We start from the raw sequence: 26707 nt of genomic DNA, 5'->3' as shown, positions 1-26707 counted from the left end.
TTATGCTGGTGCCTGGTACAAGGAACTGCTGCTTTTGGAAGAGACAAGTCTCCTTCAAGGGTGTGAAGGGAAGTTCTAGGCAGTCAGGTTCAGCAATACCAGTTGAATTTGTTAGATGTCTGTTTTCCTCGTTTTTTACCATCAACCTAGCTTTGCCCTTGGGAAAATCCTCATGTGTTCGCTCTGTCTTCCTATTTCATTTCTTAACCTTCGTGCTGTCTAACTGGATGGTTTGTTGGGACAGATGCAATGTCATTCTGTATTAATAGTGGTGCCTGGAGACGTTGAGTGGAGCCTTCAGGCACTAATGTGCTTCTGTTGGTGAGATGATATCATAGTGATACAGAAATGACTGTACTGTATGAAACCTCTGAGAATGCCAGGCATGAAGTTGCTGTGACATCTATCCTCAAAAATTAACCTTAACACTAGCACTCAGTATGGTATCTGAAGTCTGTGTTAATGTTTCGGTGGGCAAATAGTTCTACTGTGAAGTTTAAAGGAGCAACTTGTGTCTAAATCCAAGTAATGTGTTTCAATACTTGACTGTTCATTTAACTCTTTGGGTGCTGAATTTAGTGTAGTCAGTTGTAGCTGCAGTAATTAATCTTTCTCATGTCTAAAATATGGCAAGCTCGTAGAAATTTTGTAAGGAAGATAAATTGTCCCTGAGGTGAAGCTGATACTCCAACACTTTTCCCTTTGTTGCATGTGAAGGCTATTGGAGGTACAGTGTTCTGCTGTGCAAGGAATGGGTGGAAAAGTTAAAAGGTGAGAAGCAAGGCAGGTGCAAGTTCTGGCCCTGCCACAGCTCCCATTGCTAATGTTTAAGGACTTGCTTGAATTGTATAACCATGGCAGTATATCACTGGATCTGTGTTTCAGTGAAAAAGTGGGTAAATGTGTGGGCAATGGTTGCATAAAATAAGTTGCAAGCATGTTTTTGTGTTTTGCATGCAGTGACTAAGTCCTAGTGCTTCTTGGTTTGGGTCTTGAGCTGGTTAAGCCTCTATGGTTGTAAAAGGAAGAGGTGCAGTCACTGTGGTTTAGGCTGGGGAGGAGGTAGGGTCTTAGGGTTTGTTCTCCCACCCCCAGCCTGCAGAACTGACTAAAAGAGGGAAGTGCACTCTGTGCTTTTTTAAGGTCTTGTGCTTCAGATGCCATGTTTTTGTGGTAGTTTTCTACAGTTCCCTCCTTGTTAGCTTTGACGCAGAGCTAGATAAATGTCCTGTCAAATGAGTTTAATGCCAGTGCCACTTAAATTAGCAAGGAGCTGGAAGAACAGGGGTGTAATGCAGTAGGCACTTTTTGTGAACTCTCTGTGAACTGTTCTAGCTGCTGAGATGACTTTTCTAGTAAATCAGCCCATACTTCAGCCTGAGAATGTTGTTCAGTGTTTTGGCACCTTCATGCCATGAAAAATGAAGGGGAGTTTGTTGAAATTTTTAATTTTGAGGAAGCAGTTAAGTGACATGAAAGGGAACAATATCTTCCTGTCCCACGTAACCTTTTGTGCTTTTACTGTTGTGGATCAGCATATGGCAGTTATGTTGTATCACCTGGTCTGAAATTGGATCAGATGAAAATTCTAGTTTGTTCCTTTGACCTTGGTTATATTTGAGAAGAAAATCTTCTGCAGTAATGTGTTACCTTAAGATGCAGTTGTATCTGTAAAATGAGTTGTGGTGAAATGTATTTGCCCTTTTAGAGAAACAGCCAAGGTTTACCTGTGGGTATCCAGTGTTAAGCCTCAGTGGAATCTCCAGTGGCTAAGACAGTGACTGGCAAACCTGCCCTTAGCACCTACTAAAGTATTAAAACTTGTTAAAAGTGCATTTTAAACTTTGTTGTCATATTTTTCCTCCTAGTGCTAATTCAGTTGTGTTTGATGCTCCTGGGCAGCAGCTGTGAGGAAGAGTTTTGGAGCCATGTTTTATTTTAATTCTCAGTTTCTCACAATTGTATTTCTGATAAGGCAACTGACTGTGCAGATAGGGTAGTTGTAAGACAGTTCTACACTATGCATCAGTTCAAAGTCAAAACACTCTCAGATCTGATGCTAAGTATTCTGTCATGAGAAAAGAGTGGTTCCACATTAAGCTGATGAAATTTTGCTCTCGTTTGTAAATTCAGCAAGTGTGTAATGGACATAGGAAGGAAAAAGTTGTAGGGCTTTCCCATGAAAAGTGTTGCTGACATTAACTTGTTTTTCCACTTCAGAAGTTGAATTTCTTGGGTAATTGGAGCTATTTGTGCAGTGAATAAATTTAACTTGTCTGCAGCTACAGTTCAGAAATTGATTTTTCCACTTTGAGCAGAAATGCTACAGAATGCTTTTTCTCTTCATTTAACATTTTCAGGCCATCTGCTTTAAGTCAATGGAAATACTTTGGTAGCATTTTTGGGGGGAGAAAAAAAAGGCTTTTGTAAAAGGAAATTGAAGAACTTTTAAGCAGAAAAATATGATGTTACTCTTGATTGCTGAGATAAGATTTACTCTTAAAAACAATCTGATCTTTCAGTGGATGGGGCCATAAAGATACCAAAATTTGCATAGAGCTGAAATCCACAAGATACATGCCAGTTAGCTGGGATGATTAGGGGGACTTCTGAGCATCAGTTGTTTTTAAGAAGAGGCAATAATGGAAATCTTGCATTTTTTGTCTCAGTGCCACAGAGTGATTCTCAGGCTGGTGTGGCTGGACTTAGAATTGAAAGCTGAATTTACAGAGGCCTGAGGGTACTCAGCTTGCTTGGAACTCTAGGCAGCTAAAAAAACATTGAAAAGACCCAAGAGATGCAGAAATCTTAGCAAGTCTGTCACCAGTGAGATAGATCTTTAAATAAGCACTTATCAAAACAGTAGTCACCATTTTTGGGTGCTCAGATTTTCCTGTTCAGTGTAAGACCTTCAGGCATGGATTCACTGGTGGTGCACATGTTTTCAGATGAATAATGGAAATACCAACATACTGGAGACATTTTGATTAAAATAAAATTGAGGCTGTGACGTTGAAGTCTGAGTCATTTGGGGTTTTTCTTATTTTGGCACTGTGGTCATAGCTAATTTATCCGTCTAGCTCCTTCCTTTATCTTCCTTCTACTTCTTTCACCCAGTTTCTTCCTGTGTGCTATTTTCTCCCAGCACCTCTGATGCAGTCAAAATGCATTGCTTTGATTTTTCTGAGGAATTAGAAATAATATTTAGTTGCTAACAGTGCTCGGAAACAGTGACGAGATGGTCTGATCAGGAAGGCATGAACTCTGTAGAAGAAAACAGAGAAAATTTGCACTCTTTTGACAATACATATCCACTGGAATAATTGCTTTCTCTTCAAGCCAGTTCTCTCTCTTCATGCTATGAGTTTCTGCAACCTTCCAAGCCTACCACAGTACATTGCTTTACAAACCAATCCAGTAGTGCCATTGTCCATGTTTGAAAGCTGAAAATCAAAGCAGTATTCTCTTATTTTTATCACCAACTTTCATTGTCACTTATACACTGTCTTGTTATGAAGTTGTTTTGGATTTTTGCATTTTTACCTTGTGCCTGTTAAAGAATTTATTACATGCAGCAAATGCAAGAACTTCTGTGTAGTCCTTTGGGGGAAATGTGGCTAAAAGTTGTCAGTGTGAAGTGGAACTGTACAAAAACTTGTAATCCCACTTCTGTTTCTTTTTTGCACATATATGTAAATATGCACACGTCTATATTGAAAAAAGTACAAGTGTATATTTTAAAAAAATTTGTAAATAAATGCAGGTGTATATTCAAGTAATGATACTGTGTTTCTATCCCTGTATGGTTGCAGATGCGCTCCGTGTATTAGTTTCAAAAGGCAAGACCAACAGTCTTTCACCCTGGGGAGTCTGCCTATTCATTCTGATCTTTCCTGTGAACTACAGACTAAATGTTTTCTTAATGTTAAGCCAGAGCTTTCTAGTGCAGATGAAACTTGCCTTATGGTGCACAGTGATTAAGCCTGAATAATCAGCCTGAATTTTTCTTTTAGACTCTTGTCTGAAATTCCAGACAATCCTGGGGTTTTGAGACTTGGAAGATGAAAGATTGGTGCATGTGAGACTCAGAATCTCAAGTCAGTACCTGTAACAGTTGAGAAATATTTATATATCATACAATATATTGAATATTTTTCAGTACTTAATATGTATTGATTTAAAATTAAATATCTTTAATATATTTAACAAATCTATAGTACCAGTATAAATAAATATATCTTCATGTTCTAGAAGAGGCTTTGGAGCTCACAGTAGGTGAAACCCACTGGATAAAGGAACAACTGTTTTGTCTTTGCACTACTGCACAGAAAATTCAGTGTGTTTGGGATGGTTGACATTATTTCTGGAGCTTGGTCACATGAGATGAGATTCTAGGTCAAGGCTGCACACGATGTTATATTTTTGTGCTGAAATAAATAACTTGTCATATGCTGCAGGGTACTTCCTGATAGGAACTTGCTGAGAGGAGGTCTTCTCCTATGGTGGGGTGCTGATCTTCAGTTTTCCTTCAGAATCAAATCCGTGTTTGGAGAAAACCAATATATTTTATTTGAGATGGATCTGAACCACTGTTATCCAATACATTCAGATTGGCTTAAGTGAAGTGTATTTGTTTGTAGGTTCTGATAATGTGCCCTGAACATTCAGCTTTAGGATTCTTTTACTTGACAATTTTAATGTTGGTATTTTGTTTCTATAATACAATATTTTTAAAAAATCAAAATAAAATATTTTTCTTTATATGCGCTTCAACTAATTTCTTGCCATGCAAGTAAAGGTATTGGCAAGAAGAAAAAAATGGGTGACATACCTAATAAAAGTTAAGCTTTGACACTTTTTTTCTCTTGTTTTGACCTCAGTGTTATGTGTTCTACTTTCCCGCAGTGTTCTCAGGAAGGGAAAAAACAGAACTACATTCAGGAGTCTTTTCAATATACCTTTGCTGTCTGTTGCCTTCTTTTCCTTTCCACTGGCATTTTGTGTATCGTTTTTTAAATTTTTTTTTATTATTATTGTATTATGCTGTGCTATATAGTCCTTATAAGGATTGATAAAACCATATATAAATGAAAGTTTTATGGAGCCTGGGGGGAAGGAGGCCAAAAGATCCTTGTCATTGGATGTGTTCAGTTAGGGTGGGGAGCTCTGGGTTCTAATACCCTCTCAACAGATTGTATGGGTGTCCTGACCACTGTCTTTAACTCCAAGTACAAGAACAACTAGTGGAGCGAGGGATGCTGAGATCTTCCAGGCATCAGATTCTGCTCTGGGATTTTGCAGAGTTCATAATGCCATAGCATAATGCAGTTAGTACTGTAATAATGTAATACTATATTGCAGCTGTTGAGTCACCTGATTATGGGAGAGCAAAGGGTTTATGGCATTTTGGAAACCGGTAGGGCTTGACACATAAACTTGGTATCGACTAAATTGCGTGTCTTTGATAATTTCTGATGGTGTCTCTTGCTGCTGTATGTAAGGAACAGGAGGGATCCTCTGAACATATCTTGCACGTAGCCTCAAGGGAGATGTCTCTGCCAGGAGCAGGAGCCCTTGGCTTGGATCCCAGCTTTGAGCTCTGGTCTCAGCAGATGACAAGTTGTCCTGGGTTTTGCCCCGTGGGGCTGCTTTAACCAATTAGGCTGCAAGCCGTGGGCTGGTGGAACAGGTGCACAGCTGCTGTCTTTGTGCTGGAGCCAGATGGCCATTTAATTGTCCCAGTCGCTGAGTAAGACTTGGCCAAGTCTCCTGCTCAGTTCTCAATTCTGCCGCTGCACTGCCAAGTTGGGTCTTGTGGCCTTAAGAAAATGAGGACTGCTGAGACAACTCTGAGCATCTGGACTTCTCTTAGTTATTATACAGTGTGGTTAGTTTCAAACCTCAAAATGGTTCATAGCCTAACGTTGTTTTCTTAAAAGAAAGAAATTGCTTGATGCTTTCCTGGGGTGAAGATTTCTGATCTGAGCTGGCGTGTCTTGCTTGTTACAATGTTATTAATATCGAGGTGACAGGAAAAAAGCTTCAAGTAGGAACCCTTATTTCAAAGGGTTGTTTCCCTGGGATTTTTCAAGGAGAACCTTTGTAGCTTTTGAGTTACCTCTTATTAGGACAAGAGCTAAGGGGAGGAATTTCGAGGGTTAAGAAAATTTTGGTTTGCTAAAGTTTTCAAAATCCTGTTTTAGAATAACATTTTTTCATTGTTCAGAAGTAAGAAATGATTATTTGAATGCTCCACTTAAGGGGAAGTGCTAGACTTTGGGGCTTGTAAACTTGCTGAATAGAATTGCAAATTAAGTGTGTTTGCTTATCTATATGCTTATACTTATTCACTTGGTTTAACAACTGCAAATGTTGTTTACCTGTAACCTCTTCAAATGAATATATTTGTTGCTTATATGTAACTCAATCAGCTGTGGGGTTGTGGTGTTTTTTGTTTTGTTTGTTTGGTTTTTTTTTGTTTTGTTTTGGGTTTTTTTTTTCAAGATAATATACTTTATTATAGTAAATCTTTTAAGAAGCTACAATTGGGGGTTGTTAGAGGCAAAGGACAGGACTAAGCAGAGTAATAACAGTGTTATTTGCAGTGCTGGGCAATTGAATTAAAAAGATGTCTAGGTATTTCCAGCAGGCCACCTCTTTAGTTCAGTGCTAAAAAGGCAGTCTCAGGGTCTAAAGTGATTATGAAGTACCATGTTGATTCAAGCTGCTTGAGTTAGACTGTCAGTCAAATCACAAGTAGCCTATATATGGAAAGGATCAAATATATATGTTAATAAAATACAGCTATTTAAGCTTTTGTGTTTAGAGTTGATGGATTCTATTCTGCATTTATTTTAAGATTTTTTTTTTTTTAATTCATCATGCTCCACCTGTTTTCTTCTGTCCTTGATCTGATTCCCTTTCTTTAGTATTGTTTTGACTGTGGCTCTGGCAGTACCAGTTCTATCCAGAAGTTACCTAGGCTATGGGTTACATTATCTCTAGGTGAAGAGCTTTGCATGGTCTGTTGTGCTTATGTCTGCAGCCTCCATTGCCCAGCACATAAATAATGCCAGCAAGTCTGCCCAAGGTCTACCTGCTCCTTTTTTATGATGAAATACCACTGAAAGAAGGGCAGTGGTAATAGCTTCTTGTTTGCCCACGGGTTTCTCTCCAGTTAAATTCTCTGCCTAGAGAAGGAGTTGAAAATAGTTGGTGCAACTTTGTTTTACAGTTGCCCACATGACTGGTTTCCTTCCTGCCAGCCTATAGAACCGAGGCATGGATTTTAGCCTTCACAACACATATGCAGTGATGTAAAATTCTATTTATGTGCAGAGGGTTACTAAGTAACAGTTGCTGAGGGAAATGCAGTCTTTAACTGTGTGACGTCTGTGCACTTAAAATTCCCAGCCAAGTAGTGCATTAGCATAGATTTTGCACTTTAATGTAATGGGATTTGCTGCCGGCAGTGTGAGCAAAACCTTGGGAAAACGACAACAGTGTAGTTTAAGGCACTGTAGTCTCTGCAGCCTGACCCTGTGGACAGGAGATGAAACCCAGATTTTGCCCTTCTACCTCATCCTCTCCATACCACACCATAATTAAGGACCCTGCTATATTTCCTAGAATCATAGAATACCCTGAGTTGGAAGGGATCCACCGAGTCCAACTCCTGGCCCTGCACAGGACATCCCCAAGAATATCGCATCACGTGCCTGAAAACGTTGTCCAGACATTTCTTGAATTCTCTCAGGCTTGGTTCTCTCCAGTGCCTAGCCACCTGCCTAAGTGAAGAACCTTCTTCTAATACCCAGCCTAAAGCTGCCCTGACACAACATCAGGTAATTCCCTTCAGTCCTGTCACTGATCACCAGAGAGAAGAGATCAGTGTCTGCTTCATTTGCCAGCTTCCAGACAACTGGGACCCTTCTAGATTCCCAAGACAGTTGAAAAATCATTGATGGAGGTCTCATGGTGACGTTGGGCAGGTCCTTGAGTATCCTGGGATGAATCCCATCGGGCACCATAAACTTGAAGGGATCCATCTGAAGAAGCAAGTCCCCTACAGGTTCAGATTGGCTGGGAGTTTATATTCTGGGGTTTGTGGTCCTCCAGTTCATGGCTATGGAGGTTCTAATTTAAATATTTGTGTGTATTTTTGTGTATTTTAATATTTGTTTGATACTTGTGTGTATACCTATATCGATATCAATATCTATATCTGTATCTATCTATATCTATCTATAGATAAAAAGGATTCCACATGTAATCAGTTTGTTTTGCGTGTGTACATTCCTTCAGGGGGAAGAAAGTTGAGTGCCAAAACCCAAAAACAATTGGGGATAGATTGGGTGTTGATAATACAAGGAGAAATTTCCTTTGATCTGTGTCTCAAGTGTGTCTCTTCTATTAACTCTGCTTCTAATTTTTCACGCGCTATCAGAGGATTTCTTTTATCTAAGGAATTTTTTTTTTCAATAAATGTTACTTGGGAAAGGTCATGTGTCTAGCCTTGAAAATGAGCTTTTGTATTGGAAAAGATTCTACTTAAATGATCAACCTTTCTGTTAAATCACACCTAGTATGACTTAGAGTAGGGCTTTGAACTGAAGACCTTTATAGGCTGATAAAGGTGATTTTTTGAACTTTCATGAAGTTTTACAGCTTTTAACTAATTTCTCTGTTACCAGGCTCCTTTTTGTCTGAAAATACTTGGAGGAGAGGGAGAAGTGTGATGTATGTAAATAATTATTGCAGTGGGAAGGTAACATGAGCTTCTCAGGCTGTGTGATTTGCTCACTGTGGCTTAAAGGAGATCTTCATTTCAGTGAGTTCTTAGGTTAATGATGTCATTATGTCAAAGTACATAAAAAATGGGCAAAAATAAATTTCTACAATGAAGTACTATCACAGTCCTTCTATAAAAGTGTCATAAATATCTATCAGGCATATCTAGTCATTATTTTATTAGATGTTAATGATGTTGTTTCAGCTGAATCCAAGGTGTTACTTGTTGATCACTGAGAAATGCAATATGGCCGGGGGTTTATCTTATGTTATTTACCTGGAGTTTATCTTATGTTATTAATCAGCATTGTCACTGTCTTGGAAGTAGTATTGTAATTTGTCAACCGTGCAAAATTTACTTCATTTATTTACTTATGACAGTTGTTTTTTTAGTTTATTTTCTTGTTCTTTCTGTGCAGATTAAAACAAACAAACAAAACCAACAAAAACCAAACAGAAAACCAAGCAAAAACCAAACCTAGTGATACTATCTCTGTAAAAGTGTATGTGTTTTCTGTTCCTGGCATTGTAAAGTCTCTTCACATTTTTGATGGGGTATAATTCTCGAGTACTGTCTGGCTGCATTTTTTGCCTGTGTTGGAGAGAGTGTAGTATCTGAGGGGTTTTGTAGTCTTTCATGCAGTTCACTCATTTTGGTTTTGAGGCCAGAAACTTTTCCCTCTGGAGAGAAATTGATCCTGAATTCTTCGTTGTTCAGTCAATCCCCTGTTTTTCCGTAACTCTTTGTGATCAGCTGTGACTGCTCTAGTGGTTTTAAACTGGTGTATTGGCCAAACTTTTCCCTCAGGAAGCTGTCATCACTGGTGGGAGTGCTGACTCTTAGCAAAGTATCTTTAGAGTCTACAGAAGAAGCAAAACAGAACAAGGGGAAAAAAATGGTCACACAATTGACACATCTGTTCTTCCAAAACCTTTTCTTGTTGCTCCATAGGGGCTCATGTGATTCTTTTCTCTCAAATGGCCAAGTTCAGGAGAACCGGAGTTAAACTGATTTGCCAATAGCACCTGCCTTTGCCATCTGCTTCAGGAGCTGCTCATCAGTTCCGAACACCTGTAATGCAACCATTTATAGTTACTTAACTAAAATGGATGCAAAAAATAAATGGAACCTTTTCTGCAAAGCTACTTTCAGGCCATTTGGCCCCTACCAATCCTCGTGAATGGAGTTAACCCATTTCAGCTGCAGAGTTCTGCATGTGCCTTTATTGGACTTCATGAGATTCTTGTCTGTTTACTTCTGTAGCCTGTCAAGGTCCCTGTCTGAAGAGCACTTCTGCCTCTGTGTACTGACCAGCCCCCCAGTTATTTATAACCCCCCTGGGTTTATAATAAAGAGATTAAATGATACTGGCCTTATTGTTGATACCTGAGGGGCACTGCTGCTGGCTGACTGACAGATGGACTCTGCCTTTGGTTGCCATCCTCTGAGCTTGGTGGTCCAACCAGTTAGCCACCCCTTGTATTCCACCTGCCCAGACTTTATCTTCTTGGTTTGACTGGAAGGGTGTAGTGGCAGGCTGTGGGAGGCTGTCATAGGCCATGCCCAAGTCAGGGGATATGGTGTCATGCTTTTCCCCTCCTCCACAAAACCAGCCATTTCATCACAGGAGGCTGTCAAGGGGTTAGTCAGACACCATTAGCCCTTGATCAATCCAGGCAGGCTGTTCCTACACACCTTATATCCATGGGGAAAAATTACTGCTTAAACCGTTATGTCATCCTAAAAAAGAAAAACAGCTAAGCATTTGAAATGCTCTGTAGAAAGCATGTCTCATTTTACCAATGCATTATCACTCCTTCAGTGTTAATGCAGAGGTTTCTGTTGAGTACAGAATGTACCAACCTTTGACGGTCTTTTATCCTTCAGTAAAGTATTGTACTTTCAAATTATTGACCAAAAAAGAAAAAAAAAAAAAAAAAGTTACTGAAGACAAATCCACATAAAAGAGAAAAGAGATGTGAAGTGCACTTTCTAGTTGGATGATTATCCTTGATTTCTTGAAACCTTTCTAGAAAGATGGACAATTGTTACAGTTACCAAGTCTTGACTGATAGCAGCCTGTATAGTGTAACAGTACAAAGTTAATGTTGAATGGTCACAGAAAAAAAGGCAATGCTGTCTGGTTGAGCTCTCAGTTGTGGTTTTTTGTGTGGGTGTTTTTGTTGTTGTTGTTTGGCTGGTTTTTTTTTTTGTTTTTTTTTTTGGTTTTTTTGGGGGTTGTTTTTTTGTTGTTGTTTGTTTGGGGTGGTTTTTTTTTTGTTTGTTTGGTTTTTTTTTGTTTTTTTTTTTTTTTTGTTAAATAGCTATAAAAGAGGAAAGATCTGAAATCTGGGCACTGGAGGAAAAGGGAAGTACAAGTGTTCCTCCCTGGATCTGGAGACATTCCCAGGCAGTGAATAGGTATGCTTGCTTGTAGAGCTTCATGCTGCCTCCCCAGAGCCTAGGGCTTGCACAGATGATGACTATAAATAGTACAAAGTAGCACTTCTTTGAATCACCTTCTTTTCTTTTTCTTTTTAACACATAGCTCTTGAATTTCAATGCAGTATTTCTCCTGAAGATGTAGAGCTCTTACTAGAACCACACTAATGAATCAAACTGGTAAATTGAATCATCTCTGAAGTGACCAGTGACAGGACCCAAGGTAATGGTCTGAAGTTGTGTCAGGGGAGGTTAAGGTTGGATTTTAGAGAAAGATTCCTCACCCAGAGGGTGTTTGGGCACGGGAACAGCTCCCCAGGGGAGTAGTCACAGCACCAGCCTGACAGAGTTTAGGAAGTGTTTGGGCACGGCTCTCAGGCACATGATGTGATTCTGGGCCAGGATGTGGTGATCTTTGCGGGTCCCTTCCAACTCAGCATATTGAATGATTCTGTGATCTTTTTAAATGATGGTTTCTATTTGGTTTTTGGCTCACCGAGTGATAAGCCAGCTGCTTACAAATTGTATTTCTGGTCTTAACCATTTCTCCTGTCTGTACATGCATGTGAGTGTTTCAGTGTCATCACTTCTGATACTTATTTACATTGGTATTAGAGAAAATGGGCATTTATTTCACAGTCAGTATGGGATTTATATTGTTTGATCTTTCTCAGGTTTAGTTTCTTTGTTTGACTCTGTATATTTGAAAAATGGTAGCTACAGCTGTTTAAAACCATACTGTCCCTGTAACAAAACAAGAAATGTCCCTGAAGAGCAGGACTGTGTATTGTGCAGATGGTGTCTTTCTTATTCAGTCATTAGATTAGCTGTTTAAGCTTGGCAGAAGGTATGAGAACAGGCTTATGAACCATTTATGTTATGGAGCACATATCATGTTGGCCATCTGAAGACACTTTGGATAGAAGCTTACTGACCACAGTCTGGTTTTTTTGTGGTGTACAAAAATGGCAGCAATTAACTCCACAGGAAAACCTTCCAGTTGCAGGTGAGTAATAGTAGGTATTTGCTGATGAATCAGGTGTCACCTGGGACTGAAGAAGCACTGAGTGTGAGATATGAGTGAGTCATTTCCTTGGGCTCTCAAGGCTTGTCTCACCACTAGTTCAGTGTGGTAAGCAGCAATACTTAACTTGAAATTACTATTTCTGAAAGTCAGGAACATGTTAAATTACTGATACATGGGGGGAAAAGTAACATTTTAGCTGTACTCCTTGCATATGAAATCACCAATATCTGCTGGAAGCTCACTACATCATTTTATGGAATTTTGGAAGAGCATTGATCAGATTGCGTATCTGACATACCCACATCTGCACGTTACAGTCTGAGCTGCATTAGATTGTAAGTGTGCTCCAGAGGAGGGCACCAAAATCTGGAGGTGTTAGTACAGCTGGTATAACAAACCAGTTGGTGGCCTGGTAGCCAGGACCCGATGAGATCAGGCTCTGAGTGACAGCCCTTAAAATGCCTGGAAGCCCCAGTGTGATCAGATGGTCTGACTTAATTTTCAATATACCAGTTGTGGGGCAACTAATGAAATTGGCTTCTGCTGTTCATTAACATCCCTATCTTCATGAGTTGTTGTTGTTTTCCTCTTCACAGAGGTCAATACAATTTGAATGCTAATTTAGACATTTCAAACAGGCTGAAAATAAACAATTAAAATGTTGTCTCTCTGGGCAACTTTGGGTAAACAATCGGGTTTGTTGTACTTTTTTCCATAATTTTTTACCTCTTAGAATTCATTATTCCCTTCTGAAATGGGAAGGTTCACCTGTTGAATACATATATTAGTATTTCAGTGTGCAGCTTCATACATGTGTTACAATGGTCGATTTTTCTTCTAATATTGGTGCAGTTGTAAGTCTACACAGTAGTTTTTGTGAGAGTGCTTCTGTGTTGGCTTAAAGCATGGAGGGAAGCATTGTTCTCTTGTTTGTTTTCTGAAAATGTGGTGGGTTGACCCTGGCTGGACTCCCAGTGCCCACCAAAGCTGCTCTATCACATGTTCAGTGCACATGAACACTGTCAAAGGGAAATGATTATGCCAGTAAGGGTTCTGCTCCTCTCTTCCTGATAAAGGATGCAGAAGTCAAAGCAAGCAGTGAATAGGGGCAGTTTCTATTTGTGTTGTGAGAATTTGAGGGATTTGTGTTCTATTGCTGTGGAGGGGAGTTGGAGTGGATTTTTTTTTTTTTTTTTAAAGATTTTTTTTGACATTCTCCTGATTTGGGTTCTATTGTTTTAGTGTTATTTAGGTGCATTGTTTTGAGTTATTTCCTTTATGACACTTTTTCTGGTCCAGTTTAGACAGTTTCTTGAAAAATGACTGCCAGCTAGAATATTTCTGAAATCGGTGAATCTCCTCTTTAGATTTTGTGTTTTGTGGTTGTTAAGGTAACTAGGAAAAATGAGGAAGAGATCCTCATTGTGCTCCCTTCAAGTGTCTTAAGCAAAACTGTAAATTAATTTTAAAAGGTGTTCTGGAGTTGCTCTGTAAAAAATATTCAGGTAAGTATTGCATACATTTCAGTGTATATTCTTTGTCTCTTAGGAAATCTCTTAGGTTATTCGTCTGTCTTCTAGTAAGTAGTTTTATTTATGTACCATTTACAGCTGTCTATTAGTTAGCAGTTGATTTATGCTTGAAAAGCTTATAGTTGCTGCTGGAAGAAAGGCCAGCCTGATGTGAGCCTATAGTTGGACATCAGACGAACAAAAAGCTTACATACACTTCACGGTGGTGCCTCTTTCCTGTCTTTCTATATCCAAGGCCATTATGTGAGGTGCAACTATATTTCTGTGCACATTGTCATTCCTTCTCATGTATTTTTTCTTTTAGAGAGAGATTTGGGTCCATGGTGCTGTGGTGAGGCTGGTGGGGCTTGTGAAATCCTTGGGCCATTACTCCCTATTGCTTTTCTTCCTTGATACATGGGCAGCCTTGATATTGGTAGGGGGATCCAGACACTGGTTATATGGCTCTGGGTCTGAGCAACAGGGGCACAGGAGCCAAGGTTTTCTCCCTGGTCCTCCCAGGCAGGGCGTAGGGCTTGGAAAGAAGTGAATGGATCCTGGAGGTCAACAACTGGTTGTACAGCTGATGTTGACAACAGGCGTTTGGCTTTTACAACCATGGAGACCCTTTCTGAGGGTCAAGAACTGCTCAGAAGAGATTGAATCTACCTGAATCTTGCCAAATCAGGCAAAAGCATTTTTGCCAACAGGCTGGCCAAGCTGGTGAGGAGAGCTTTAAATGAAGAAAAGTAAGGGAGAGAGAGATGACAACCCACAGAAAAGTGAGGAAGTGATGGAATGGGTTGGCAAGCAAAGGGCACAGGGTGATGCAGACAAGAAGAACCTTGGAAAGAATGTAACAGGGCCGAAGGCAGAGGTTGGTTCCCTTAACTATCAAGCAAATATTCCGTTTTGCCTATTGTCTTAACTTTCCTGGTGAGTCTGCATTAGACTCAAACTTTTGATAAAACTTAGTATCTTAATGTTTGTAACACTTTTTTCAATAGAATCTCTCTTTTTCCCTTTGTTTTTAATGTAGTCTTATAGTGGGGAGCTATTTTTGACACAGTAGTGTATTGATAAAGTGATTCTTGATAACATGATCAATGTCTTTTGTTATCTTCACATATTGTATGCTTGATGGTTTTTTTAAATTTACTTACATGGGAGTTAAAAGATGCCATACCATTGTTTTGCAATTATACAAACTGTTTTGTGCCTTTATCAATTTCCCTTAACTAAAAAAACCACCCTTGCTTCCACGCCAGCTGCATTTGAAAGCTCTTATCTGAAAAGAAATCTTTATTTACGTTTTGAAAAAGGCAGTTGTGTTGATTATCTTGTAAATATTGACCCTGTAAGTCTTGACGTTTGAAAGCATTTTCTTCTAAGCGGTGTTTGTGCATTTATTTACACTACACAGAGGACCTAAGCACATTCTGGGAGCATGGAGAAATAAAACTCATTTTCTTTCAAGATCGTGCATTTAACATTGGCCTCTTTAAATCAAACAGGGAAATGGAAAAGTAATTTTCTGTCTTGGGTGCATAGGCAGCTAAGTGCACAGCAAGGCCTTGTTTTTTTATGGTGGCAGAGTCCTGGGAGCTTCCCCCTTAACCAAGAGTTACATAGCAAACCTTCTTTTCCCACACTGGCTGGAGTGAGCGAGGGGCTCTCTGTTGGATTGCACCCGAGAGCTGGTTTGGTTCCGTTTTCTCCCTTTCTCTCCCCTCATGTTACTAAGATGGATTGTTTTTAGCCCCTCTTTCACTCCTTGTCTGGTTCCATGAGGGCCCTAAAAGTTTTGGGAGCAGCCCAGCTTGTAGGTATGGTCAGGAGGGAAGGACGTTCCTTGGAGATGGGAGAAGGTTGGGATCTTGGCAGGAGTGCATGCTAATGATGAGCTGAAACGTCTGTGTCGCAATATCTTGCCACTGTGGAAAGGCAAAAGTGTCTTTTTCCTAACAAGTCTCAAGCCCCCAAAAAACCTTTTGTACAAAATTTAAGAAACGTCTGTTAATTTTCTTTTATCACAGTTCAGTAACATTGATGAGTACTGTGGCCAGAATGTTCTTTGAGCCTACAAATCCTGCAGGGAAATGTAATGTATTTTAGCATCAGGCAACTTGTATGTGCAATTTTTCTTAGCTTTGGCCTAGAAATTTACTTCATGAGGCTAGAGGCTAGTAACCTAAAGCACTTCCAGTGTACTGAAAAATTTCCCTTCTAAAATTAACTACTTGATGTTAAATTTAATTCTTCTTTTAGTACCTGGCAAATAAAAGTAAATATTGCTTTATAAAAGCTGAAAATGTCTTGGTAGTTTTTAGGGAGTTGAGGGGATGTAATTTTGAATGTTTTTGAATGCTTTTTACATAGCCGCTTTTGAGCTTTCTTTCTTCGTGAGCTAGAGACTTGGAAGCAAAAATGAAATTCAAGAAGCTGAACGCTCATGTTTGGTATGCACTGGCAATTGTTTCAGAGTGTGTTTCATACTCATTAAGCTTAAAGGGGATTTGAATTTTTCTGTTGTATCCCTTGCCCATGGTGAGCAGAAGAGTGAGAAAGTGTTCTAAAGCTGCTACTGTTTCTGTCTTCTTTCTGTAACCTTAGAGAAAGCGCTATAAAGATATTTTTATTATTCAAGAGAACCAGTCTGCATCCGTGTTGAGGAAATGACCCAGACACATATTCTGTGTAATTATTTTGCATACTGAAGGACTGGTTCATGCACGTAATGGCATTAGGAATAAAATACCAGAAGTGAAGTTCTGGCTTCCCTGCAGCCCGGTTTGCTGCTGGGGAACTGGGCAGAGCTAACCTCTCCTGTTGGGTGCTGAGTTCCTGCTGTGCATATTTATTTGGCACAGTTGTGATTCAGCTCTCTGTAGCCCCCACGGTCACATGTTCCACTTCGCTCCTGCAGGCCGGTGGAGTCAACAATTTATGTTGACAAGGGGAACCTCGTGTGTTTTCTCTTAACAACGTTAAGGCCAGCTGCAGAGTCCAGATATTGGCTGTGTTGGGTTTTTGTCAAAAATACCTGTCCACTGTCAATTGGAGTACTGCAAAAGCCAGAACATATTCACACCTAGGGGCTGAGAAAAGATGTTTTGCTGGTAATGCAGGAAAGGTTAATCTCTAATGGTTGTTTACTGTTCTTAGGTTTGACAATTTTTCAGTGAATATATTTCTGAGATGCTCTGCAAAAGCTTTCATTTTATAATATATTTCACTCAAAATACCTTTGAGATAATGGGAGAAGGTGAATAGGATTTAACTGTGTTGGGTTTTTGGGGGGTTTTTTGGTTTTTTTTTTTGTACTTATCTAAGGCAACTGAGTATCTTCCTGTTCCTGGGTTACTGCAGGTTTGATGAACCAGATTTGGACACTGCTTCAGGCCTAATTTCTTATCTTTTATTTTTTTAAACAACCGTAAGCATCATGCAAATGCAGCGATGCAGCCTCCCATAGCCATGGTTGGTGGGACTCTGCAAAAGGACCGGAGCCTTTCCTCTGTGTATCATGACATCAGTTCACTTCTGCACTGAATCACGGTTTGGAGCCATGCAGTCTCCCAGATGTGCTCCTTTGTGGCCAGCTGTTTCTAGATCGCCTGCAGGGAGGTGTAGCAGAGCTATGGGTGCCTTTGCTTTCTTTGCTGTGCTGTGTTGTCCAGGTGCGGAGGTGCAGCATGGCACTGAGCCCTGCAGGAGCTCTCCTGGTGCTGCTCCCAGCCAGGATTGTGGTGCTGCTCAGTGCCCCACTAGGCCACTGCCTTGTGCTCCCCACAGACAGCTGCCACCACTTCTGCATCTCTTCCTGTGGATAAAAGGTGCAAATCACCAGGTTTACTGCCAAACTCAGTCCTCTATAGGCCCCTGAGAAGGATTCAAGACTGAAGATTTCTAATTATGCCACAATAATTTTGATCTTTATTCATTGCAAGCTGCCAAACTGAGACCTCTGGTATAAGAACTTCAGGGTATAGGGTTGAAAGGTATTTTTAAATGCCCAAAATATTTGTAATCACTCCCTGGCTAGTGGATTGTTATTTTGCACTTTTTAAAAAATGGCTTTGGTTTGTTCTTTCCCCCCTGTTAACTACTGGGCATCATTCTGTACCTAGCTGCTAGTTTTTACATCTCTGTTGTGCTTTTACAATAGATAGTCAGATGCATATTTTTCTGGTATATTGGAGATACATATATATATATATGAATATATGTGTGTGTGTATATATATATGTATATGTGAATTCAGATTTTATCAAAATGTTATAATATAGAAGTGATCTCATTAACTGTGAAGAAAACGGGATTGCTGTTGTACACTTTTGTTACAACCCTTCAGAAAGACCTCATGTGGTGGCATTTGAAAATTACCAGTCTGCTGGGGCCAGACACTGACATTGTTCAATGGATTTATGAAGCTTGTAGGGTGGTACACAGAGGGTTGAGGCTGCAGCATTAACACTGTATTTATGACTTAAACCACATCCTTTTCTTTAGAAACAGAGAGGGTGAAATATTTGCAGTTGTTCAGTATGTGGCTAAAATAAGTGCTTCAAGGAAAGTAAATTTGCACTCAGTTTAGATGAGATAAAGATGATGAGTGGGCTGTGAAGGCATTGATATTGACAGCTGTCACTTTTCAGACTGTTCTGGAAATCAGCTTGAACACCTTTTGTAAGAGACATGTGCTCTTGTGCTTGGTGTCCAAAGTACCTGTTGTTGATTTTGTCCCTTGAATGTTGTTACGATTCCTCTTTGATTCGGGAGGTCAGGAGCTGCATCCATCAACGTGCCAGGTGCTGTTTGCAGGGGAGCTGTAGGAAACCTGCCCGGGCTCAAAGCAGGTGCCACGTGTTCTTTAATAACTTTAGTTCCAGGTCAGGTGTTCTGGAGGCTGTTGGACCTCCCTGTGTTCCCAAGTGTGGGTGTAGGCCCTTGTAGTGGTCTTCACAGTTTCTTCCTATGTTGCCGGTGCGCTGCTTGTGCAGCTGTGTGGGAATGGTTGCTCTGCTCTGTAGGACCAGGGTGGGATTGGCAGAGAAAGAAACAAGTCATTGCCCTGCCAGTACTTGTCTGAATTTGATGTGATTCACGTCTGGGTTTCCTATGTATGGTTTCAGGGTTAATGTGCACAGAGTGACAGACAGTTGCTTGAAATTGGAAATATAGACCCAGAGCGTGTTTTCGTGTCTTGTCTTTACTTGTTCTGCAAATTCCTTGTGGTCCTAGGAGGATTTCTGATCCTGTCAGTATCTTAGAGTATCTACAAAGTAAAAGGTCACTCACAAAGCTTTTCCTCTCCCTCTGCCCCTGTGCACAGGGCACCTGAGATAATTTTTTTTTTTTTTTCAATTCACAGTATTAATGCAAAATTCTTGAATCTTGCACAGGATTGTCTGACCTGTTTTTTGTTTAGTTTTGTTTCCAAAATGAATGCTGTCATTTTAAGAGCATTTAACACTTTAACAGTCCCAAATGCCTTTTTTCTCTGTGGGTTGTAGGGACACATTAATGTACTCTCATTTTCTTCCTCTTGCGTGCTTGAAATTCTGTCCTCAGTATAGGGGAATACTGAAGGGACTAGTAAAAGCTGACAAGTAGCACACTGTAGGTCAATTAATTGTCTTTATCTGTAACATTCTGAGCTGAAGAGACCTCTGTTAAAAAATATGAGAGCCCCAGTGTGGTCAGGAACATTTAAAGGCGAGATATAATCTGTATTAACCCAGTTTGTAAGAACACGGAGCGGAGTGCTGATAACACCAAAGTCATGAGTTCAAGCCCAGTATGGCCATTGCCTTGAGTTGGACTCAGTGGTCCTTGTGGGTCCCTTTCAACTCAGAATATTCTGTGAAATCTGTGAAATTTCTCCACAAACAGAAGTAGTTTTAAAACTCCTTTCATAAAAGCAGGGAAGCACATAGCAAAATAGCATGGAACCGTAATGCATACGGCAAATTTTTGAGTTGGAATTCAATGTTTTTTACTTCAACCCCCTGGTATTTAAAAGTCTCAAAATAGACGGAATTAGTTTCTTCAAAGACCTGGATAATGTGTTTGAGGCATCTCAGACCTTTTTTCAAAGTGCCTTGGTCTGCCTTGGGGGTTAGTGATGAGAATCCTTTTGTTTGCAACTTCTTTTGAAAGTCTCCTTTGTGACAGCAGCATTAGCACTGTGTTGTTGAAGCTGAGAGGAACAGAAGACTGTCCTTGGAAACTCTAGCCCTCTCTTTTTCCATCACCCTGTCAGGTTTTTTTCTTTCTTTTACCTTAAATAAGATTTTGTCACACGTGCAGGAGTGTAAAAATAATTACATATAGAATTTTATAGAAACCATGAAGTAGAGGATATTGTGAGTCTTGCATGAGTCTTAGAAACTGCATGTAAAAAATGTGTAGAAATGAAAATTAAACTGAGAAAACAAAGTGTAATAGAGAGCTGGAGATAATGATTGTGATTTGCTTGATGTTTAAAGGAATTATTTTATTTAATGAAAATTAATAATAAAATTTTCATCCTTTCCTTGGCCTGTGGGGACTAAAAAATGAACTGGTGTAGGAGTTCCTGGAATGTTTTCAAGAGCTTGGAGCTGTATAGATAGCATGAGCACAAGTTTAGTCTGGCATAACCTTGTTCTGAATGATGGCAGTAGTCTTATTTGAGGAGTCCAAATCTGCCAGTGTGACACTGTTAAAACTGACTATTTACCCTCAGTGCAAGAGGCCTGGTGCTTGCTAGTGTGTGTATGAGTTTCTGTATCAGCGGGAAGGCATTTGGGAAATCTGCATGTTCAAGAAGAATTGATGGTGGAGTTCAAGAATATGTTTGAACATAGTTGTTAATGCAGGCCCAGGAGATCTCTGCTCGCCTGAAGAGAGCCAGCTGCCATTCCATGAATTCCTGCTGCTAATAAGTGTTGTCCACAGCATCTCATCTGTTGGACTGTGTTAAGCTGTGTGTGCAGAAGTTCCTCTCAATGAAAAGGAGCTAAAAATTCTGATACTTATTGAAGTCTCTTGATATGAACTAACAAGGAGTTTCTCCAGCTTTTATGAAAAGAACATAATTAAAACTTAATATGGGGATGCAGAATACAATCGTTATCGGAAAATTATGACTCTTAAGTTTGACTTACATTGTGCCCTGCTTATTGGAGCAGTATTTGGTATTTAGGGAAACATCCATGCATTTGGCAAACTTACTGATACTTGTCTCTCAATCCTGTTACTGTCACAATTTCGAAGGAGCACATATTCATGTTTTAAAGAATTTTCTTACTGTTTCCCCATGCAACTCTGTGGAAAATCAGTTACGCCTGAGAAGAGACAATGTATAGATTTTCCTGAAAGTATACTGTAGCCTGAACATCATCTATACATTTTATGAATATTAAATGAATGGTAGCCTTGCATGGTAGACTTAAGGGGAATAACATTGCAGAAGTGGAAAATCAAGAACATTTTGCAGAGTTCTTCACTTTTTAACCTAGCCTCATACTGTAGTACCTGCAGAACACAGCTCACTGTAACTCAGGATTTCTTAATATTTCCCACGCAAGTAAAGATCATCTAAGTAAGCACTGATAGCAACAAAAAAGTAGCCTTTTATTGCACTAATGGGTGTATATGTAACGTTTTTTATATTGCTGTTCATTTGTTGCGAATGTTTTGATAGCTACTATATTTTTGTATATTTATTTTTTATTTATTATTTGTATATTTACCTATCAAAGTTTTAAAATGTTGTGTAATGTGGACACTGTGGATAATGCGAAAACAGGTGAAGTGAGAAGGCACCAGGGGACAGCTACAGTGGAAAGCTGGGCCAAAAACATCTTTTAAAAATAAGGCAGATTATAATGCAATTCTAATTTTTATCAGGTCTGACTCAAGCGTAGCTGTATATATACATACTCATGCATATAGAGCTGCAGTGTATATACACATCCCATTTTGAAACTGCTTTATGAAATAATAGAAGTGGTTGTAGTCTGTCATCACCAGCTGTTACGATGCAGTAGCTGCTGGCTTGCTCCTTAGGTGTTTTATGGTATTTTGGAACATGAGTAGTAGAAGAGGTGCTTTTTTCAGGTAGACAGGGGTGGTTTTTTTGTGATTTTAGGCTTATATAATACTTATTTCATGCTAAAATCAGGTATTGTCTACTCTCCTGGGAATTGATATTGTAAAATAAATCTATTTTCCCCATCACTTCTGAAATTGTATTGAGTACTCAGCCTGAACGAGCTAGGTAGAATTACGTTTACTCTGTTATGTACAAAGGGCCTTTATTTTATAACCAGCTAAAGCACACTATAACTGTAGGTAAAGAATCTCTTCTGACACAGCTCAGGCTGTGTAAAGGGAATGTGTTTTCACTTTTTCTCTTCATTGATTGCAAGGATGGAGACACTTAAAATCTTTTAGGATTGTAGAATAAAGAATCAAGCAACTGACCAAGTCTTGTATTGAACTTTTTTTCAGTACATCTTGGTTTGAAGCATCTGGATCATTGATTGTTCTTTTGCAGTGATATGTCTAGTATGGGTTTTGGTAATACAGGTATTATATATGCCAGCAGTAATGTGTTGAGTAGATTCTTCCATGCAAAAAGCAAAGCAAAATAAGTCTTTTGAAAGTTTGCATTTTGGTTAAGAAGGCATGCCAAGCAGAATTATATCCAACGATACACTGTCATGTTTTAGGCTGGTACATCACAACTTCGCTGTCAGCATCTTGGAGCTGGCATCTGTCAACACCAACATTGTGCCTTATGCAGGGAGTAGACAGCACAGCTCTGTGTAGTGCTTTCCAGTGATTTAAGTTAAACCAAAATGTCTCAGGGTTCAGTCTTTCTAACTTCCCTGAGATTGCCAAAACCCTGTTTTCAAAGTAAGGGATGCAAACATCTCCCTGATAAGAGCTTGGAGTGACAACACATTTCACAGACACAGCTGAGTGTCTGCTGGATAGTGTTTTGTTGCTGCTGCTCTTGATGCCTTGCAGCAGGTTACAGACTTTCAGCTGTCTCCCGAGAGGAACAAGAGCATAAAGAGCAGAAATCCCTCTCCTGTACCACCACCTTTACCATACACTAAATATGATGAAATGCAATTAAAGATGGAGCCAGCAAGCATCGTCTTTGCCAAGCCTAGAGCAATAGCTCTGATCAGTTCAGCTGTCCCCTTCATTTGGGAAAGCCCCGAAGTTTTGATCATCTCAATGTATTAATTTTGTCTCATCCACGATGACACAATTTTTAGCATTTTTCTTTGCCTCTGGGGTTGACTTACCCTGCTGTAGCAGATGTCCTCTGCTGCTATTTTTCAGAGTTGACTGCTGTTCTCCATCTCTCTGGACAGCAAAGATGCAGTTGGTTTGCTGCTCACTAAAGAGCAACTAAAATAGGATGGAGAACCCAAGTCCAACATTTACAAAATCAGTGGCCTCTAAATGCAGGTGATCCTGTTAGCCAGCACAGACCTTAGCGTATGTCCCTTGTCTGAGTGGGCAGCATTTCAAACTGTGTGGCTGCACAACTGGCAGATTGTATTCTGGGGACAGGACTTAAGTTAATTGTGCTGATCATGAAGTTGTTTACCCAAAGCAAGTTGTATCCCAGTATAGCCACTACTGATTTCTAACTGTGTCCCTCCATCTTCCCAAGGGACACTAGTCAAGCCAGACCCAGGTGAGCATCTGCTAAAACTGATTTCCCTCCTCAGCTCTGAGAGGTACTGAGCTGATGGGTTTTCTGCATGGGGCACACTCAGGTTGGTGCTTTGAGGGAGTGCAGAATCCTTTCACTTTTACAAGTTCTTCCTGCTTCAGGAAGGACCTGCTGTTCCTCTGAGGCAGTTTCTCTGTCTCTGCTTTTCCCAGTTCTTGTCAGCTGCTGTGTGACACCAGTAGGCTTGCTAGGTCTATTTTCCATTTCTTTCTGAACATTCCTGCTGTCTTGCTTCAATGTCTCTCGAGTTTATGTGCCTTAAGTTTGCACTCTTCTGTTCTATAGGGAGGTTAACAGACTTAATCTACGTATCTTCTGACACCTTCCTTATTGTTATTAATAAGGGAAAATAAGAGAAATTTGGAAGTGTGCTATGTTTCTGAGAGCAGAGATGGTAATTTTTCATGAACAGATTGTATAGCAGCCTTTTCAAATATCTGTCAGTGTTTAAAATTTGTATTTCTCAAAACATCACACAAAGTCTTCCAAATGAGCACATACTTGAATAGAGCAATATGTATCCTTTAAAAAGCATAGGCATATAGTATTTCTCTTTCATTCCTTCCTCAGCTTTTAGTCAACTCTTTCCAGTAATATTTTATATCATATCAGTCCTTTCATATCCATCATTCAACAGCTGACTGCTTATGCAGTTTACTGGCTGCATTGCTGTAAGCTTGTGTATATATTTCTCTTGACTACTGAAGTAAAACACTTTTAAAACATGAGTCATTTTTTCTTTAGTAGCAAAATAAATATTTAAAACTCAATGTTTCACAGCTTATGTTTTCCTCAGACTTTCCTAGCTAGGGAATGAAATGTTTTAACTTCTGGCAAGTTAAGCGCTGAAGCTGTCGATTTATCTCTGGGCCCAGTCTAACACCAGGCAGCTAATTGGCAGACTTCTTTCAGAAATAGATAAGTCCTTGAGCCTTAAACACCCAAGTACATGAATTGGTTAAAGACTTGAAGCTCTATCTCACTTGCCTTTGCTGAATAAGGAGAAATAGTTGTGTACTATCTTCTGATCTCTTGGTTCACTAAGTCAACATAGAATATGTCAATAGAAATAAAATTAAGTATGAGGAGGAAAGGTGAAAACTTACAAGTCTCTTATGGTTTAAGATCTCTCTCTTGTTTAAGTATCTTTTCTAACTCTCCAGTTTATGTAGTCTAGTCAGATTAAAACAGACTCAAAAAAAATCAGGGTTTTCTGAGAGTATTTTTCCTTAATATTTTGCAAAACCACGTATGTGTAGCAAAGATAACAAAACCATCTGTATTCATTAGGAATATAATTAAGATATTTGAGAGCTGTAAAGGAAGGACTAATCTCAGTAAATGTTTGTTTTACAGAACGCTGAAACCAAGGTGGAGGAAGCAGCTAAGGAGAGTCCGAAAGCAGCCAGACTAACGCAGCAGTCATCAGAGGATAATGAAGTATTTGGTGAGTTACTACGAGAAGTGGAAAATGTTACTTGATGTGTTAGTACAAAGGGAATTCCCACAAAGACGTAGTGATCTACTTAATGTTGATGCACAGCATTTGTGTGCAAACTGTACAGTCCCACAGCGACCTGGGAAGTTGGAGGAAAGGACCAAGAAGAAAACAAAGATGGATCAGCAGTCTAAAACAAATCATCTCTGAGGAGAAGAAAGATTGAATCCAAATGTTCAGCAAAATTAAAGGTTTATGCAGTAAGGGTAAACAAACTTTTCTCCATCCATAATGGAGAGGATAAGCAGTGAATTCTTAAAACTGCAAAAAGAAAGATGTGATCAAATGTCAGGAAGGGAAATACAGAAACAAATACTAAAGCATTGTGATACATCATCTGGAAAGTGTGCAGATTCATCATTGCAGGCCTTGGAAAACAGGTTAGACAAGTAACTGTCTAAACTGATGTAATCATCTGCTGCCAGAAGGATAGACTGGATGACCTTTGAGAATTCTCAGAGGCCTATTTTAAATGAGCTTCTCTTGGTATTTTTCAGTGAATCCCTTCCCTGCTCTCCATATAGGTCTTGCTGATATTTGATATCTTGCTGATATGATCCTAAAGTCACATTTGACCTTTTCTTCTGCATTGAGTTTTGGAAAACAGGAAATCATAGAATATGCTGAGTTGGAAGGATCCCATCAGGATCATTGAGTCCATCTCCTGGGCCTGCACAGAGCACCCCAAAAAAACCAGCGTGTGCCTAAGATTATTGTGCAGACATCTCTTGAACTCTGTCAGGCTTAGTGCTGTGAGCACTTCCCTGAGGAGCCTGTTCCAGTGCCCCACCACCTGCTGGGTGAAGAACCCTTTCCTGATAAGGGAAACCTTATTATTACAAGTTTAGGTTGATTTTATGCTGACAGAACTCCAATAAAGAAGCAGTAGTTTAACATTAATGCAGGAGAGGTTAGGGCAAGGCTGATCATGTGGACGTTACTAAGGCTGACTGGCTTGAAAACTTTTGGGTGAGTGAAATATTTTTGAATACAGTAAGGATTTTTTTTCTTTCAAGGTACAAAAGGAATGGAGCATGAATAATTAATAATTAGTCTTTCTTACTATATATGGAAACCATTTAAGCTGGTTTTGTTTAAAATCATCTTTTCTCAGTGACATAATGTAGTGTGATTGGCACGTGAACCTGAATTCCTGGTATGAAAATTTCCAACACTGATCATATAGTGCCGGCATCTGATGAATCCACGAGTGGACTTTAGAACTAGCTTGCAACTTTATCAAGTGGCTGCTGAGGCTATTACCTCATTTCCTTGTCATTTGCTCTGCCAGTTATTTGCAGTAGATCCAGTATTACTGGTTATAAAGCCCCATGGCACGGTGTAATGTGCATCTCAAACTGTGTCCTTTCTGAGCGCAGATCTCTTGTTTTCTTTCTGTGAGAGGGGAGGAGACAGCAAAGCAAGGAGATCTTCATCTGCCTCTTTCTACCAACAAAATCTCAGGCATTTAAACCATCTGTATATTTTGATCACTAGTCCCATGTACCAGTGAGCTAACCTAGTAGTTAGTCAAGCCTGTGGTTCATGTGGGAACTGGGAGTTTAAAGATGGGAACCAAGCATGAAGTTCACTGTTGGTAGGTTTAAACTCAGCATCCAGTGATCCATACCCTGGATCAACAAATTCTTTAACTAATTGAAGTCACCAATGCAGTGTGCTATGTGGTCTTTAA

The 26707-nt window shown here is 39.6% G+C and overlaps 1 protein-coding gene across 5 annotated transcripts in view; it reads left to right on the top strand.

Annotated features, from left to right (window-relative positions):
- MBP (myelin basic protein) overlaps window positions 1-26707 on the top strand; it is a 107952-nt gene that overhangs the window by 29806 nt on the left and 51439 nt on the right. For all 5 annotated transcript variants that reach the window (XM_040057680.2, XM_040057697.1, XM_040057689.1 and 2 more), the window contains one exon: window positions 24873-24963. In XM_040057680.2, coding sequence (XP_039913614.1) covers window positions 24873-24963 — 91 coding nt within the window. The remainder of the gene's footprint in view (window positions 1-24872; window positions 24964-26707) is intronic.

This window comes from Hirundo rustica, chromosome 1, assembly GCF_015227805.2.
Source record: "Hirundo rustica isolate bHirRus1 chromosome 1, bHirRus1.pri.v3, whole genome shotgun sequence".
In the NCBI taxonomy this organism is placed as follows: Eukaryota; Metazoa; Chordata; class Aves; order Passeriformes; family Hirundinidae; genus Hirundo; species Hirundo rustica.
Note: the sequence above shows the minus strand (reverse complement) of the source record. Positions and strands in the feature narration are given on the sequence as shown.